General features: G+C 43.0%; 1 protein-coding gene across 1 annotated transcript in view; it reads left to right on the top strand.

The window, feature by feature from the left end:
• Nucleotides 1-9,189, top strand: part of ENTREP3 (endosomal transmembrane epsin interactor 3) — a 96,928-nt gene extending 87,739 nt beyond the window's left edge. Inside the window, exons 11-12 of the mRNA XM_086946372.1 lie at nucleotides 5,104-5,357; nucleotides 8,511-9,189. Of these exons, the coding sequence (XP_086802498.1) occupies nucleotides 5,104-5,357; nucleotides 8,511-8,681 (425 nt within the window). The 3' untranslated portion in view covers nucleotides 8,682-9,189. The remainder of the gene's footprint in view (nucleotides 1-5,103; nucleotides 5,358-8,510) is intronic.
• Nucleotides 9,190-19,177: the final 9,988 nt, after the last annotated feature.

Genomic DNA, 19,177 nt, shown 5'->3' with positions numbered 1-19,177 from the left:
CAATCCATATCATTTTCACACATCAAATCGGTTTCCAATGCATTTCGCCCCATGGGCTTCATCAGGGAAATCTACAACACGAAAAATACATCACCCATTAGTCCTATAGCAATAGCGTGTATAGGCATTTCTTTATGTTAATCGCAAATGAATATGCAAATAAACTAACATCAAACTCATAATAAACATGAGGGTTACACCATAGTCACGATGTGGTTCATAACTGTCTCCGTTGTAAGTCTACATCAATGGCCGTTCTTTCCTGCTATCACCTCTCCGTATATGAGGCAACTAACTGACGGGGGTTCACATACTGCTGTGTTTTTACGCGCTAAGGTTCACCGCTATGAAATAATTAAACCACCAGCCGGTGGGAAATGCTTTCCGGCAGTCAAAAGACTTTAAGCGCATTGTGCCCCTAATTTTATGTCTAAACGGCAATCTCTCTTACCCGGGAAGTGGCTAAGGTGCACGCATATCTCCTCTGCGGCTCGGTTTCTGAAACGCTCAGCCTGTGGCGTGTGACGTGTAACCCGGAAGCGGGCTGGTTTTCATATATTTAAAGGGACAACTACGTTCGTATATTTCCCGAAGGGGTGCGTGTGTTTACAAGACATGTGGTGTCAACCTGTGTACTGCACAAACCTAATAACGGGTAAACACAAATATAAAACAGCAAAAATAACCAGCAATAATAAACAAACATTAAAGAAACTATAATCGTGAAATTATATGGATGCATGCAACAGCGCAAGTCTTTCTTCTATTCAGCATTATGTTATAGGTAACAGCTATATTCAACCCTCTCATTGATTCCATGTGGGGTCAAACTTTGTAGAAAAAAAATCCAATGATTTTCTCGCATGAGCAGGGTCTTTTTATTGTCTTCTTCTCGAACATTGTTACAGAAACACAAGAACCAAGTGACGACCCTCTCAAGGGCCTTCATAAAAGCAGCAAGTATATCCCTCCAATCAGCCACAAGACGTTGGATTTATATGAACAGATGGTCAAACAGGATTTGAACAAAATCAATTGCCATAAACAGATGAAACATCGGAACCTCACACAAAAAGAATATGCCACCTTAAGAACCATAGCAAACAACTCCAATATTGTATGTCAAAAGGCGGATAAGGGAGGTGCCCTGGTAATCATGGATAAAGACTATTATGATTCCCAAATCGCAGTACATCTGCAAGACACTAATACGTATATGGAACTCAATGCCAACCCCACGAAAGAGATACAAATGGTCCTAGAAAACCTTATCCGAGAAGGGGTGTTGAGAGGATGCATTGATGAAAAAGTCAAAAAATATCTAACTACTGAGTACCCTAAGACTCCTAAACTATATCTCACGCCTAAAATCCATAAAGACCTGATTAGACCACCCTGCCGACCAATCGTGTCTACATGTGGTAGTGTGCATGAACCAGTAGGTAAATGGATTGACAAATATTTGCAGCCATTTGTAATCACAATGGATTCGTTTGTGAAAGACACAACTGACTTTTTGTTAAAATTGGGATCCATCAAACTAACACCAGAAGAAGAAATCACTCTATGTACGATTGATGTACAAGCATTGTACACTTCCATCCCACACCTTTTGGGTTTGGAAGCAGTAGAAAAAGCATTACTAACCATGGAGTATGATAAGTCTATAAAAAATTTTTTAATGGAAATGTTGAATTTCATTTTGATGCATAGTTATTTTGAATGTGACAAGCGATGGTACCTACAGAAGTCGGGGACATCCATGGGCAATCCAGCTGCCCCAGCCTACGCGAATATCTTTATGCACCAATACGAGGAAAAACACATTTTACAAAAAGACCAATGGAAACAGGGATTACGGATGTATGTCAGATATATTGACGACATATTCATACTATGGAAAGGAGAAAAAGAAAATTTAATTGAAAACATCAGCAAATTAAATACCATAGATCCTCGCATCCAATTCACGTCAGAAATTCATCAGAGCCAAATCAACTATTTGGACGTGACCATCATCAAAAGGAATGATCATCTAGAGACCACGTTACATACCAAAAAAACAGACAGGAATAATCTTTTGACATACCAGAGTTTCCACCCTAGCTCTTTGAAACAACACCTACCCTTTTCCCAATTACTGAGAGTCAAGAGAATCGTCTCAAACCCACAGGAGTCATTGACGCAAACTCAAAACATGCTCCAACGCTTTAAAAAGCGAGGATACCCTGAAAACATACTGAAAGCTTCCATGGAAAGGACCCAAACTAAAACTAGAGAAATGTTGTTAAAGTCCAAATTCAACAAAAAAGAGGCTAAAATCACTTGTGTCAGCAAATTCTCCACAGTGAGTCACTTAGTGAAAAAAGCTATTAAAAAACATTGGCCAATGTTACAAGCTGAAGCAGATTTCCAAAATATCTTTAAGGAGGAACCTATTTTCGCATACTCGCGAGCCAAGAATTTGGGAGAACTCATTAAGCGTCCGAATATCATTGAGGCCAGAAAAAATTACAAAGGAACAATCCCTTGCAGAAATTGCAGTAACTGTCACAACATCATGGAAGGCAATACCATCACGCATCCCATGAAAGGTAATAAAATAAAATTGAATGTTACAGGCACTTGTGACACCAAAAACATCATCTATCTCATCAAATGCCCTTGTGGGAAAGCATATGTTGGCCAAACTGAGCGTAAACTCAAAACAAGACTCATAGAACATAAGAGTAACATCCGCACTAAAGTCATGAAATCAGCAGTAGCTACTCATTTTTTGGAACAAAGGCACCAAGTGAATCAAATAAAAGCCTGCATTTTAGAAATTGTTGACAGAAAAGAGGACAAAGACAATAAAAAGACCCTGCTCATGCGAGAAAATCATTGGATTTTTTTTCTACAAAGTTTGACCCCACATGGAATCAATGAGAGGGTTGAATATAGCTGTTACCTATAACATAATGCTGAATAGAAGAAAGACTTGCGCTGTTGCATGCATCCATATAATTTCACGATTATAGTTTCTTTAATGTTTGTTTATTATTGCTGGTTATTTTTGCTGTTTTATATTTGTGTTTACCCGTTATTAGGTTTGTGCAGTACACAGGTTGACACCACATGTCTTGTAAACACACGCACCCCTTCGGGAAATATACGAACGTAGTTGTCCCTTTAAATATATGAAAACCAGCCCGCTTCCGGGTTACACGTCACACGCCACAGGCTGAGCGTTTCAGAAACCGAGCCGCAGAGGAGATATGCGTGCACCTTAGCCACTTCCCGGGTAAGAGAGATTGCCGTTTAGACATAAAATTAGGGGCACAATGCGCTTAAAGTCTTTTGACTGCCGGAAAGCATTTCCCACCGGCTGGTGGTTTAATTATTTCATAGCGGTGAACCTTAGCGCGTAAAAACACAGCAGTATGTGAACCCCCGTCAGTTAGTTGCCTCATATACGGAGAGGTGATAGCAGGAAAGAACGGCCATTGATGTAGACTTACAACGGAGACAGTTATGAACCACATCGTGACTATGGTGTAACCCTCATGTTTATTATGAGTTTGATATTAGTTTATTTGCATATTCATTTGCGATTAACATAAAGAAATGCCTATACACGCTATTGCTATAGGACTAATGGGTGATGTATTTTTCGTGTTGTAGATTTCCCTGATGAAGCCCATGGGGCGAAATGCATTGGAAACCGATTTGATGTGTGAAAATGATATGGATTGTTAAAAAAAACTTCACTTCATGATTGAATAATGAAGGAAATATAACACAGAGACAGAAAAAATTGAAAGTATAAATAAATGAATCTAGAAAGAAAGACAAAAGAACATGTCATCATTTTTGTTGAAATTGTGATGGTACAAATCTTTATTGATAAACTTTGCTGAAGAATTCAGCCAATCACCAGTGACCTGGGAGTCGCTCACGCATGCTTGCGCCAGTGCTATCCATTTTTGTATGTAAGACAGGAAATGTTTAAAGGACACTTTCTGGTATTGAAAGCAGGCCTGGCTCTAGGGTGGTGCAACCGGTGCCACCCCACCGGGTGCTGACTTCGGTGGAGGGGGGAGTGCTCTTTCTTTGCAAGCATATCATAGTTTTAAAAGCACCTGCTGCCACGTTCCTGGCTTTCAGCAATTTTCAGGCAACAATAAAAATAAAAAGATAACTTTGGTGATTAATGTTCTTCTTGGAGAGAGATCAGAGTTTTGTCTAGTGAAGGTTTTGACTCCTCATAAGACAGCGCAGAGGATTAATATGTCTGCTGCAAAGAACACATACCATGCAGATCCTAAAGTGCATATACTTTAAATAGATAGTGTGTTGCTGCGTTTGTCAGAGAAATAAACCCCTTATTACCTGCAGTTTATAAGTTAAAATCCTAATATTCAACAGTGAGCTGTTAACTGTCATTAAAGAGCTGCATGTAAACGGCAAACTATAGATTAGAGCATTAGGATTTTTTCCCCAGTCTGTCATTATCCTTATGTTGCAAAAAAGCTTTATTTGTGTAGAAGTCAATTATTATTAATAAAGAGAACCCTCAACAATGGTGTTACGTTTTAAATTCTGAGTTTGTGCTTTTCCAGGCCAAGTACTCTTAAATATACTGCCTACTAGTATGGATGACATTTGACTCCTGCACGTTGTAATCCTCTGTTGTATGTAACATTTCCTATACACTGATTTACACAGATATGACTCATTGTCTCTGTGTAATGTGTGAGTGATGTAAAGTGCTCTGACACCCTACACTGGTTTGAGTGGCACTATAAAACAAAAGAAATGTATGTGAGAGAGAGTGATTATGGAGACTTGAGGGGCACTGTTAAAGGGTGGTAGTGAGGGAATCGGTGCAGAGAGATAATTGGGGGCACCAACAAACATCGTCGCACTGGGCGCCAACAGCGCTTAGCCCGGTCCTGATTGAAAGAAACTATGGGATGAAGGAAGTACATGATTGTGTGTTTGTGCAAGGGGTCTCTGTAGGATTAGCCTTTCAGTCTTCCAACCCATTTATTTATTTCTCCAGATGTGCAATGTTATCGATTTTTCGACAATGCAAATCATACTCTGCTTCTTCCTCCACAGATCTGGGCTCGGAGGCGCGTCTGGCACGTGTTGGCTCTCATCGCCTGGTGCGTGCCTACTCTGTCGGGAAGAGACAGTTAAAGGCTACAAAGGAGGTGGTGCAGCGGCTCTCGCAGAGTGGGGCACTCTCTCTCGGTGACTTGAAGGTGTGCCGTGGCACTAGGGTCTTGGTGTCCCGCTTCCTTCAGAGGTCCAAGCGCAACCTGGCCGCAGGTGCAGAGCATGCCGGCAACAGATCCTCCTGCCAGAAGCAGGTAAACGCTCATGCCAGAGTGCTCAAAGTACAACCAAGCCACAGGTATCTCCAATGCCTCCATTTATACCAGACCAGTCAGTATCCATCCACTGTGACATGGTAGTGATGACTTGTATAATAGAGAGCAAATCTGCTTCTGAGTCCCTTGAGAGTGGAGTGTATAACTTTGAAATCTGATCCCCATAGATAACAACAGTTGATGAAAGGGCTGAACATAAATGTTTATTTATTTAGCCTCATAACATTTCAAAAATAAATCTTTTAACAAAAGATCAGTCACGGTACAGCTCATCATCCTGTTTGTGGCTAACAGAGAACCCTGGTTGACAATACATAACGCGCACACTCGTTCACTCACTCTTTCAATCACTCACGCACTCGTTCACTCTCTGTCTCTCAAGGGAACTGAATCAGGAAATGAAGATACTAAAACATGCATATTTATGGTGAGGGCTGTCAGAGTTTAGCATACACTACTTATCTTCAAGTTTTAAATCCCTGCATGGTGGGGATGACCCGACGTCTGCTGTCCATAGAAGAGAAGTAGGCAGAATATTAGCAGAGCAACACAGCACAAGGAAGGTTCCATCATGCATGAAGATTCTGCTATGCAGACCTTAGGTTTCAGGTAGGGTTATAGCAGGTGTGAGTAGAAGTACGGTAGACCATTGCTAAGCCTTAACTAGCTTTAACAATATGTTTTAGGGACTATTTTAGGCATAGCGTGACGGTGTACCCTCTCCACCAAACTGAAGGTCCGCCTACCTGATTTACAGACCTAAATATGTCAATGATGAAGACTACTCCTTCACTGACATACTCCGTCAAAGGCCGAACAAAGTATGGTCCATTGGAGATTCACATACCACACCGTCCACCCGATTTAGAGTGTTGTGCGTTTTTTGCTGTTTGTACCGTCAGATAAAACCTGACAATGAAGGACAGAAAAAAAAATTAAGTACCCCACACCATGGGAGACAGCCCCCATGGTATAGGGGCAATTAATTTACCTTTTCCAAAAGTCAACTCCTGCTGTGGGAGTTTTCTTTTTGGAAAAACTAAAACATTGTGAAAGCTTGATGGGTGGCTGTCATATTTGACGGAGCTGTATGTCAAACTAATAAAACATTGACAGGAACAGCCGTGAGGACGATTCTGGCGAATGTTTAGTGTTGTCCGCAGGGTTGAATGACTCTACGTAACTTCTCTGAAGGCCTCTGTTGTTTTTTTGTTGCTTTGGCTGTTTAGGACGGGATGAGTTGGTGGACATTGCGTGTATTTAATACTTGGTACCAAGCTAAAATGGCAGCGGGAGTTGTGAGAGTCAAAGGACATGCTAAGATTTAAGATGTAAAGAAAAACTGAAGTTGTTGCTAGAGGGGGAAAATGCTGGGAAGGCAGTACTTGGGAAGAGTAAAGGAGACTTTGGGCTAGATGTAGGTAAATTAGATTCACCGATTCATAAATACAGAATTCTACCGATTCGGTATTCATGAATCGGTAAATCTAATGTAGGTAATCATTCAGTATCAAATACCGAATCAGTAGGATTCGGTATTTACCGATTCGGTAATTACTGAATCGGTATTTGGCATTGATTCCTATGGGCCTTGAATCGGTAAAAATACTGAATTGACAAGGGGGACAGGGTGTCACTTTGACACCCTGTAGCACCCCTGTTTCTGGTTTGTGTGCCATGTGACTCACATACATGCCCTAAGCGCATGTATGTGTGCCACATGGCACTGGTGTACATGCACAGATGTGCATGTACACCGGAATTCGTTATTTACCACCCAATAGTTTTGGGTGGTAAATAACGAATTCTTAAGGGCCTGTGGCACTGTTTACTGTGCCACCTACATCTGGATTTACAGAATCAGTAAATTTACCGATTCTGTAAATCTCAGGCCCCCTACATGTCAAACATCGAAATCGGCCGTTACTGACCGGTATTTGGTCTCCTACATCTGGCCCTTTGTAGTGTATGATGGCAAGTATAAAAGCTCTGGCTGTGGGATTGTATTGCCCTCCAGTGGCGAAGAGCAGTAATGCAGCTGGAAATATGTGCATCGGTAGTCAGAAAGTTGCGAAAGAGAAAAATATTTGTGTGTCATTGGCGTTGAGATGCTATGAGAAGAAGCCAAAAGAGGGAGATGATGTACAGAGAAAACAAGAGTGGACCCAGGAGGGCTTGAGGAGTGCTCACCTATAGTAGTGGCGGATGATGACTTGGAAATACCAGGTACCTGAATAATGTAAATCAGAGCGTTACGAGGAGAACACGTTTAAAGGAGAGCGGATGATAGATAGGCAGAGGAAGGAGAGTGGAGTGGAATGGAGTGGAGTGGAGTGGAGTGGAGTGGTCAACCATGTTAAACGCTGCAGAAAGAGCAAGGAGTTGGAGAACTTATGATAGACAACTAAGGTGAGAAACTGTGATGAAGCCGGTTAAATATGTGTGTGTTGCCTCACTTAGGAAGTAGTGCTTAGAAGCCAGACTGAAGGGTATTGACTAGCAAGTTATTAGAATTTAGAGTCAGTGTAAGGCAGTTAAAAACTATGTGGTCCAGCATTTTAAAGCTAAGAGGAAGCAAACAGGAGCAGCTGTAGTGCGGCAGCCGCATTGGGTCCAGGGCCCAGGGATGTGAGGGGCCCAAGTCCATCCATTTAGTGGATTTTTACAATATAACCAGGCGATGGAGGAACCAATTTCCTTGTATGCATTAGGTGCCCCGGCTACGCTAACAGAGGCAGAGACACTGGGCTGTAGTTAGAGAGGTTATATGGCTTTATAAAAAATACATTTTCTTATTTGCCAATCTGCACCAAATGAAGGTACTTAAGAGTGTGTTTTTATTTGTTAATTATTTTCTGTAGCAGCTGACATGAAAGCTAGCTGGAAAAGGGCAGATCGCTACACTGGATGTCTAAGTTACCTTTAATCACATGGAGGTGTTTCTAACTGTGTGTCAGCTCTGGCTGAAGAAATTAGTTCCAGTAATTGATTTCAAGTCACTTCTGATCCAGATTTAGCTTGGAACGAATGAACTTTTAAGGAGATAATAGTTCTCCATTATTTTATAATCGCAATATAAAAGGTTTGCCCCCCCTATCGTATTTCTCACTTTATAATTTTTTGCTTTTGCAGATTCCGCTGGATTTGTTACGAGTACCCGGTCAGGAAGCCATGCATCTACAAAGCTGTGGCGACCTAAGCTCCACTTCCTCCCTGCGCCGGCTACTATCTGGAGGAAGGTTGGAGAGTGGGCGCCGGCGACCACATAGCCTCAATGAAACCTACAAAGAGAGCATGCTGTGACATATAGTGGCGGCCTCGACTACTGGACATGCCGAAAATAGCAGGCGAACCTGAGGTGTATGCCTTATGATGATCGTGCAGCACCTACAGGCAATGTGCTTTCCATTTGTTGGTTTGAATGAGGGGAGGCTTTAGGGGAACCATTGGAGGGAGAAAACTCCCTAAACATCAGCATACCTATAAGGTTTTACTGTGCCAGGCAAAGTCAGTCACTTGCCAAAAACTGCTTGTCAGGCACTTGACAATGCAAGTGATCTACTGGACTTCTAGCCCTACAAACTTCTTGGATTAAATCTTCCATATTCTTTATGGGACTTGTGAGCTTGGTACATCTTTAACGCAAATAGAGGAACCTCAGATTTATCCACAAAAACAAAATGGTAGACTATATTATTTCAAATGGGAGTTGTCTGAATGTTTGGGTAGGGACCACTCTTAGTGCACTTGGGACTTAACCATGGATGAGACATATTATAGCCACCCACATTTTTTGTCTCCATAACCGAAGGAAATCCCCGCATTATCTTCAAGTCGAGTGAATTCCGCTTCATATCTATGAGGGATCATGCGTCTTTCATGGCATGATGATGCCGTGCTCTGTGGATGACCTGCATGCAGTTAATGGCAATCCGATGATGTCATTCTTTTATTGCAAATCCAGGACTACTAATGAGTTTTCTAAGATCCGTTCAACTGGCTAACCTTAAACTAAATTCACCTGTCCTTCACAAATTAACATCATTCACCCTTGAGCCCTTATTCATCTAGGCCATCCCTCAATGCATTCATTTCCGTCAGCATCATTTGTTAATAGTGTGTTTCTGCATCTAACCAACTCCCCATGAACCTTCCCCTATCAGCATCCTTACTACATGGAGTTCTTCTCCTTCAGCATATTTCACCTGATTAAGTTATACGAATTAACACCATTCCCTAACTATATTAGTGTTGTTCTTCCCCGTGTCCTTCTAGATCAGCATCTTTACACATGGACCCTGATCTGTAACCTTGCTTCCCATGGAGTCTTCCGCCATTAACACCATTCCCCCATTGGAGTCCTTCTCCATGAACCATATTCACGCATTGAGTCCTTGTCTGTCATTCTCAAAGTTCCTTCCACAAGCATTCCGTACCTCAACACATCCATCCCTAGCAACATCATTCCTCCAGCCAGGTCATCCTCATTGGGAGTCTTTTTCCCTCAATGTCCTTCTTTCACAAAACCCATCTCCCTCAAAGGTCCTTCTTTCACGTAGCCCACCTCCCTCAAAGGTCCTTCTTTCACAAAGCCCATCTCACTCAATGTCCTCCTTTCACAAAGCTCATCTCCCTCAAAGGTCCTTCTTTCACAAAGGTCCTTCTTTCACAAAGCCCATCTCCCTCAAAGGTCCTTCTTTCACAAAGCCCATCTTCCTCAAAGGTCGTTCTTTCACAAAGCCCACCTCCCTCAAAGGTCCTTCTTTCACAAAGCCCATCTCCCTCAAAGGTCCTTCTTTCACGAAGCCCACCTCCCTCAATGTCCTTCTTTCACAAAGCCCATCTCCCTCAAAGGTCCTTCTTTCACAAAGCCTATCTCCCTCAAAGGTCCTTCTTTCACAAAGCCCATCTCCCTCAATTTTCTTCTTTCCCAAAGCCCATCTCCCTCAATGTTCTTCTTTCACAAAGTCCATCTCCCTCACTTTTGTTCATCATGAATCTTACTCTATTCACATTATGCCCCAAGGATAATTCCATATCAATATCTTTCGCCAAGGCGCCATCTAGTTCTTGTCCTCTTATGAGTCTGTCACCATCATCACCCCCTATAGAGGGCTTTCCCAACAATCTGTAGCCCTATACTTTGCCACTAACATGTACTGTGTAATCAGATACACTTAAGCAGTGTAGGATAAACACCACTGCAGATACACAGTACAGTCATACATTCTTCGCTGATATGCAAATACAGTCACGTATTATGCAATGACACCGCTCTACAGTTATGCCTTCTATGCTGATACACCAGTGCAGTCATAGTTTGTACAACAATGCACTCATTCTCTCATAAAGTCTACAGTGACAAAGCTGATCCTACAGCATTCCACACCGATACACTAGTACACTCACACATTGTATAATGATGTACCTGTACCATCATGCCTTCAGCACTGCCGTACCCGTACTGTCATTCTACTGAGATGCACTTGTACCTTTACCCACTCATCAGTGATGTACCTACACATACTTAGATTCTACAGTTAGACACTTGTACCTTGAACCATTTCCTTCCAAAGGGCTGTAGTTGTATCCATACATCTCCACCTATAAACCTAACACGGATAAAATCTACATTGTGACACTTTTACGTTCATATATCCCATACTGATATTAATGTACAGTTGTCTCATTCTTTATGGTCGTATAGTTTACTCTTGAAACACATGTACTCTCAGACATTCTGCACTTGCCAAACCCCAGTTTTAACAGCATCCAGACCATGTCGGAAATCGGAGCAAATGCTTTAGACCCACCATTGTTTGTTGCACCACCCATCATCTTGGTTCAAGTAGACCCGCCAACATCCTAAACTGAGATAATTCATTTTTAGTTCAGGCCTTCACCATAAGCATGACATAGAAGTCCATTAAACATGCATTTAAAAAATGGTGGAAAAGGATACTTTGCCTAACTGTTATAGCTGAATGTAAGGCATGCAAGTTGGAAAGAATCAAGGGATAAGTGAGTTTGTCACACATGCACAGGCCTAGTTCCTTTCCAGAAAATCAGAGGACCACTTGGTGAAGTTAGACTTCAGAAAATGTGTGATGATGATTTTCAAGAAAGGTAAAGCTTTTAGAACCAAGTGTTGTGTTCCAGCTGCCCATCAGCTCCACCTTAACCAGTCCTCTGAGATACAAATCTACCTTCCTGCTAGTTAAGTTTAGTTGCAGAAGTGAACCTGATAGCTGAGTCTTCCTTGTTCCAACAAAAATATTACATTTATGTTGCCATGTTCTCTGCAGGGCTTAGTTAGAAACTGCTTAACCAACAACAAAATAGTTTGTCTGTGGTCAATGATGTGAAGCTGGGCCACACAGCTTGTCAGATGGTTTGAAGCAGTTGGCAAGCTGTGTGCCTCAGTCATACTCTGATGGGGTAAACTGAGTTCAATCGTCAAAGGTTTGCATTCTAGATTTCTCTCCAACAAAGTCCAGACTTAGCCATGACCTCATTATGGATGGGCTTAGGTATTGTCTCATGTAAACCATGCCTCAATGCCTTCTTGAAAGATTTCACTTAATCTGCAGTTTGGCCTCTGACCTATTGACTAGTCTGAAAAAACAGACATATCACTGCAACACCTGCATCGATTCGATAGCTAATAAACTCACATTTTAGGTCACCTTCGATCTGCACAAGGCTTTACTTTGCGTTGGATTGAACTTCTTCTGCCTTCAGTTTCCCCAATTCTTGATAGTCACTTTGTTATATCAGGAAGCAAAGCGGACATCCCTTCTGCATCAATGCGGACACTCTTTGGGAAATTTTACTGCCAGCTGTCGAAAATAATCAAACTGATCCTACTTTCAAGAAAAACTGTAAGGTTGTACTGAACCATACAGCAGTTGCACAACACTTGTTTGTAGTAGGTGGTCAACTCTAAGAGTCATAGCGCAGTAATTATGTCTCTTATATAAATCCTAAATCTCCACCTGTTACATTTATATACCTTCATACCATACAACACACACCTGCACAGTCCTATTTTCCATCACTGAGATACACACACAAGCCTATGTTTGAACACTTGTGTTCACTTAAAGTCCATCGCTCTACAATGAAGCACTTATGCAGTCACACATTTACACATACACGCCACAGCAACCAAATATCCTCCATCTAAACACCAGTCGGACTTTGGGCCCCCATTCACATGCGCACTCGTACACTTCCACAAGGATGCGCTTGAACAGTCTTCTTAGTGTGTGCACTAAAACACCTAACGCACATCTGCAGAGAGAAACCTTTACAGCCACGCCTTATACTATGCAAAGATTATACCTTTGACAAAAGGTATGCACCAGTGTCTGCACAGTCGCCTTAATTTACATTGACAAACCTGTATCATATAACACTGCTGTTCTTGTATATCTCCTTTGCTGTACACTGAAGTAGGCCATTCACACACATTCACTGCACAATTCTCTGCCCCTTTCCCCATTTATCAGTATTATTAATGCATACCCTTGGTCCAAATCCCCTGGGCATTGCCCGATGCCTGCAATGCTGCACTAAAGCACACTGATTCAAGCACACCCACCTACCTTTGAAGTGACAGTGAAGAGACAAGTGCATACTCACAGGGACAGATCCATGCAATGGTACCAAGCATATGGGGCTTAATGTGAAAACCTCAAACCCATTAGAAAAAAACCCTATACCATAAACAAACTGTCGAAGAAACCCATAATCCCCAAATGCGGGGGTGGGGAGTGGGTGTGCAAAACATGAGTTGGGGTTTTCCTTGTACTGTAAGGACCAAAGGAGATACATTTAAAAAGTAGCAACAACACTATCTTAGTAACGGGATGCCACGTAATGTTTATTTTCATGTCGTGTCTGCAGAGGGCGGTGCATGTGGAAATCGTGCCATATGTACAAAAGTAAGTCAATTTGGGGCACATGACAGTTGTTACTTGTACACTATTTCACTTGTTCCAAGGCCTACTTGACAGTCATGGTACCTGTACGGATGTATGATGGTACAACCCGTACCGTCACAACGCGTGCTTTTCCAACGCAAGTCGTTACCACGACTTGCGTTGGGGGCACGGATTGAGAATAGTATAATTTACTATTCTAACACCAGTCCCCGTGGACACTAGGGAAGGTGCTGGAATAGTAAATATACTATTCTTAATCCTGTAGCGCCCTCCAGCGCAAGTCGTGGTTACGACTTGCGTTGTAACGGACGCGTCGTAAAAGCACTGCGGAGTAAAATCCGCGTCGTAAAGGATGTTCCCCACCTGTACATTTGTACACACGTATAATAGCACAGATGGTCATCATGTCTACTGCATACTCTCCTGTTCCATTATTCTGCTGCACATAACAGTGTAGCCACCTAGATAGTAACCCACACAAACAATGGAGTACCTCCATATACCTCGATTTGAGCATTAGTACATACTGACTTTGTTCTGCTCTTATATTGCCTTTCGCTCACTTCTACAATTGTTGTTTACTGTTGTGCTCTTGTGTAGCTAGTTTACTGATTTACTGTACCAAAATGTATTCCGGTATGCCTTATCGATTTGCAAGAAGATACTATACAAAGTTCTGATTACTTTAAGACTCCTTCTGCACAGTCTTCTGAAGCAAGAAGGACACTCTATTCTCTAACATATCTATGGTGGAAAACCACAGGTGCTGTAAGAATTTCAGGAGACAAACATGCACAAGTATTTCCATCATTACCTTTGTCTGCTAACATAATCCAATTATACGCTGTTTAAATATATTTTAAACAATAATTGTTTGCAGTGGAAAGGAATCAGTTTACAATGCTTATTACGTTTAGCAGCCTGGACTGCGGATATTTAAGCTATACATGTAAATGTCTTAGTTGACGCCTTGCACCCACCGTCCCATCACCTTCTGGACATTGTCGCCCATTCTAGGGATGATTGCCTTGACTCATCTTCTGCATGACAAGAGTCATGCTCCTGTTTCCGTAGATGGTTGTGGGGTGCAAAATGGTGCTCCCAGTATTCATTTCCTTTCCCTTGATTGTAATGTGTTTAAAGCATGCGGAAAATTGACGTAAGGAATGATCAGCGTCAACCCTGAACTGCGTCGACATCAAAGCTGCTGGTCCAATATCAAGATGTCAACGAAAAAAATAAAATAAAACCATACGTGCAAATGGAACGTTCATTCCAACCCTTATTTCTAGGCTTTCAATGGGGTTCAGAGAAGAAGAGGTGATGTTTCAGCTTAATGGGGGTAAGCAGTGCCGTCCGGTACGCTTTTCTAGAAATGTTATGTGTGCCACTTCTCTTTTAAACAGCTTTTCTTTTAAATTAATTTGCTGACCTATTAATCTGTTTTCCTCCTGCTTCCCTGGTCTGCCACGAGCCTGGCGGCATGATTGTTGCGGAGGGAAGCAGGCAGCTGCTCTCTTCTGGGATGGGCGAGGGGACGTTTAGGTAGCTTTCTAGTGGTTAACTAGACTACTTAAGGACCATGTGCATGTGGACGCGCAGCGGACACGCTCAGTGGGTGCACCTAAGGCAAGCCCGTTCGCGTCAAGACTGCGCCTGGCGCCCAAAACTCTGGTCGGATTAATGGGGAGCATGCATCAGTTATTAAATACTCTAGAAACCTCCTATTGAAGTAAAGAGGTAGGTGGGATTCCTCCTCTTGTACTGCGTTCCCCTTCCTGGATCTTTGTGAGCAACAACAATGCTGCTGTTTGACCTGTGTTTTTCTTTTATATATAATTTTTTTTATTTAGTCCTTATTTATGCAAAAGTTGAGATATGAGTAGACAAGAGCCCAATTTTTGGACCTGTGGTTTTAAGTTTAATGATCCTCAAGGCTTGGGCTTTAACAGGTTGGAGGGAAATCCCCAACTAGTCTGTACTCCGGACACAGCTGAAGGTTTTCCTAACCGTACGTCAGAAGCTGATTTTGAGAGCTTCCTCATAAATTCTTGCTCACTGTGTTTTTCTGGCATCATGGGACCCTGACTGGGTTTTTATAACTGATAGTTGGGCCAATAAAAGGTCTGGACATGACCTAGTTGACGCCATTCCATCAAATTACTCAATCCTAAGAGTGGACAGGGCATTTAGGCCGGGAAGGGGTTTGGCTATTGTGTATAAAATTCAGTATAAATGTTTGTTGGAATCTGGGTTTGACTTAAAAGACTTGTGTAGCCCTACATTATAAGCTTATACCATTACCCACATGTTCCTTTACCGGTCAGCTAGTATATAGACCTCCAGGACCCAAACTCCCTTTTTTAAATGAGCTAAGAAACCTTGGTGAAATGTTTTGCGTTAATAGGTGCCTGACCATCGTGGGTGATTTACATTTTTATCTTGAAGAGAACAACAACCAAGACTCTAGCACTTATCAAAACCTTGTCCAGCGTGGGAATTACTCAACTGGTGTCAGCTCCCATACATGAGACAGGTCACACCCTAGATGGTATACTCTTTAATGATACTAGGGTGTCCTATCAATCAGTCACTCCGCTCAGCAGATCCGACCATGACGCAGTTGCGTTTTCTTTTAATTCCCCCTCTACAACTAGAAGCTGTCAGCCCCTTAAGAGTAAGACCTGGGCAAGAATTTTGAAAGGCTTTTGGTTGAAGCCTTGTCCAACACTGTATGGCATACCCATTGAGATTGCGGAGGATGTGGACAAGGGCGCTGATGCTTTTGCAGAGGGTCCGGCGTTGGCGGCGAACAGGCTAGCCCCCCTTAGAAAAGTTAAGCAAAAGAGTCATTCTCCATCAGCCCCTTAGTATAATGATAGACTCCGAACACTCAAGCAGGCGTGTCGCTGACAAGAGAGAATCTGGAGGAAAACTCAGGAAGAGAAAGAAAAAGTGATCCATAGGAATCAAATTAGGGAATATAAATTAGCCCTGACTGAGGAGAAATCTACATATTGTACCCAAAAAATTGAAAGGCTACCTCTGCCAAAGAACTCTTTAGGGTGGTCCATCAGATTTCCACTTTTCCTGCTGTTGGAAAGCCGAAGGTTCACAAACATTTTGCAACCAGATAGCTGATTTAATTCAATTTAAAATTATTGACATCTGTGATGATTTTGAATGTATAAATCCTCTAATCCACATGCACAGCAAACATCGGGTAGAGAACGTCAACCAGCACCCTCCAAGACGTCTGAGTATAAGGACCAAGGGCCTATATTAGTCTTGGCATTCTCATCCCTTACTTCTAAGATGGTGGAACAATACATCCTTAATAATAAATCTGGGTCACCTCTGGAATCCTATCCTGCAGAGATCCTATACACGGCTGCCAGCATCGTGGCTCAACTGCTCTTCAATTTGATGAATAAAGCTATATTTTCCGGGATGTATCCCTGGCGATGGAAGGAGGCAGTGATCAGGCCCCTTCTTAAAAAAACGTGCTTTGACAGTAAGGTCTGTGATAATTACTGTGTCCTGCTTAAATGCTAGAGAAACATCTAACTATCCAGCTGATGGGATTTGCAGAACAGAAGGGATGGCTGAGAAATTCTCAGTTCGGTTTCAGGAAGCATCATGGTACTGAAACTGGGCTGATCTCAGCCACAGATTGCCTTAGGCGTTTAGTGGATGAAGAACAAGGTGTGGCATTGGTACTTCTTGATCTATCAGCTGCTTTTGATACCATCTCTCCCTTGCTGTTGATTGAGTGCCTTCAAGACATGGGTATCACACATCAAGCCCTAGCCCTTCTGTCTTCTTTCCTTAGGGATCGCTAACTGAAGGTGATGGTACAGCAGTACTACTCAGGGGTTTTCTCTCTGCCATGTGGAGTGCTGCAGAGCTCATCATCTAAGCCCTATGCACTTTGACTCCTATGTGTAACCACTTGAGGATATATTCGGGGCCTTCGGGATGCAGGTGTTATCATACGCCGATGACACACAGATTATTGTGTCAGTTTCCAAGAACTCGGCCACCACGGCAGAAAGCTTCTCTAAATGCATTACGGCAGTTACAGGCTAGATGGGACGGAACTCTCTGAAATTAAATGGTGATAAAACCAAGGTGCTGCTCTTTGGCCCTTGCTCATTGAGCTGGAATAGTAATTAGTGGCCAGGCACCTTAGGCAAATGTCCCACGTCCCCTCCCAGTGGAGAAGGCCAAAACTCTTAGACTGTTCTGAGCTCACACTCAATGCCCAGGCCAATCGCACTGTGGCAATCTGCTTCTGGATCATAAGGATGCTCTGAAAAGTGTTTTCTCTTAGCCCTCAGCCTGCACATAAGCAGGTTGCATTAGCCCTAGTTATGTCCAGATTGGACTATTGTAACTCAATCTATCTGGACTCCATCATCAGCACAAACTCCAAGTAGCACAGAATGTGCTTGCTCGAGATTCCCAGGTGCCAATCGGCTGCTATGGGGCTGTGGGCACTACATTGGCTCCCCATCAAACAATCAATCAATCACTGCATTAGTAAAGCGCACTACTTACCCGTGTGGGTCTCAAGGCGCGTGGGGATGGTGCTGCTACGGCTCGAATAGCCAGGTCTTGAAGGTTAGAAGGTCCAGGAACTGCTGTAGGAGGATGAGGAGAGTGTTCCAGGTCTTGGCGGCGAGGTGGGAAAATGCTCTTCTGCCAGCGGTTGCTCTTGAGATGCGGGGATGGTGGCGAGGTTGGCGGAGCTGGCGGTTGGGGATGTAGAAGGTGGGTCGCTTGTTGAGGTATGCTGGTCCTGCGTTGTGGAGTGCTTTGTGTGCGTGGGTGAGGAGATTGAAGGTAATTCTCTTGTTGACTGGAACCCAGTGCAGGTCTCTCAGATGGGGTGTGATGTGGCTGTGGCGAGGGATGTCGAGGATCAGGTGTGCGGAGGCATTCTGGATGCGTTGTAGTTGTTTCAGGAGTTTGGCCAGGGCTCCTGCATTGAGGGCATTTCCGTAGTCCAACCTGCTGCTGACGAGGGCCTGGGTGACCGTTCTTGTTTCGGTGGGGATCCACCTGTAGATCTTGCGGAGCATGCGGAGGGTGTTGAAGCAGGAGGATGAGACAGCGTTAACCTGCTTTGTCATGGAGAGCGTGGAGTCGAGGATGAACCCTAGGTTGCTTGCGTGGTCAGTGGGTGTCGGTGCTGTTGGCCACCAGGAGTCGTCCCAGGCTGGGGGGGTGGCGCAGAGAATGAGGACTTCTGTCTTGTTCGAGTTTAGCTTCAGCCGGCAGTTCTTCATCCACTCGGCGATGGCTTTCATTCCTTCGTGGAGGGTGGTTTTGGCGGTGAGAGGGTCCTTGGTGCATTATTTTTAAGGCGCTCTACACAGTGCTTTAGGCCCTTTTTCTCCCCAGTCCGGCGAGGATTAAAGATATGTTTCACTGGCATTCCCCAAGTAGAAACCTGCATTCGGCACACTGATACTTGCTCACTGTGCCTAGGACTTGAAAGAAGAAATGGGGAGATAGAGCCTTCTCATGTATAAAAAATGTGCAAATAAATCAGTGCTGTAAACTTGCCTCGTACAATTTCACTCTCCAAGGGCTTGCTTGAAGCTTTTAAACATCAGCAAGCAGAATGAAATATTCTGCTTGCATCCCTTGCCCACCTCCTCTTGCAATTTCTCCTGGACACAATCCCGTGATTTATTTTGCAAATTTTTTATACATGATTAATGACATTATGAACTGCAGTTTTAAAATACCCAAAACGAACTAACAAGAATCAGTTAAATGAAATCTTTTGAAAGTTTGAAAATGTGCTCAAACACGGACACAGGAATTGTTGGACTACAACCAATC

This window comes from Lissotriton vulgaris, chromosome 12, assembly GCF_964263255.1.
Source record: "Lissotriton vulgaris chromosome 12, aLisVul1.2, whole genome shotgun sequence".
NCBI lineage: Eukaryota > Metazoa > Chordata > Amphibia > Caudata > Salamandridae > Lissotriton > Lissotriton vulgaris.
Note: the sequence above shows the minus strand (reverse complement) of the source record. Positions and strands in the feature narration are given on the sequence as shown.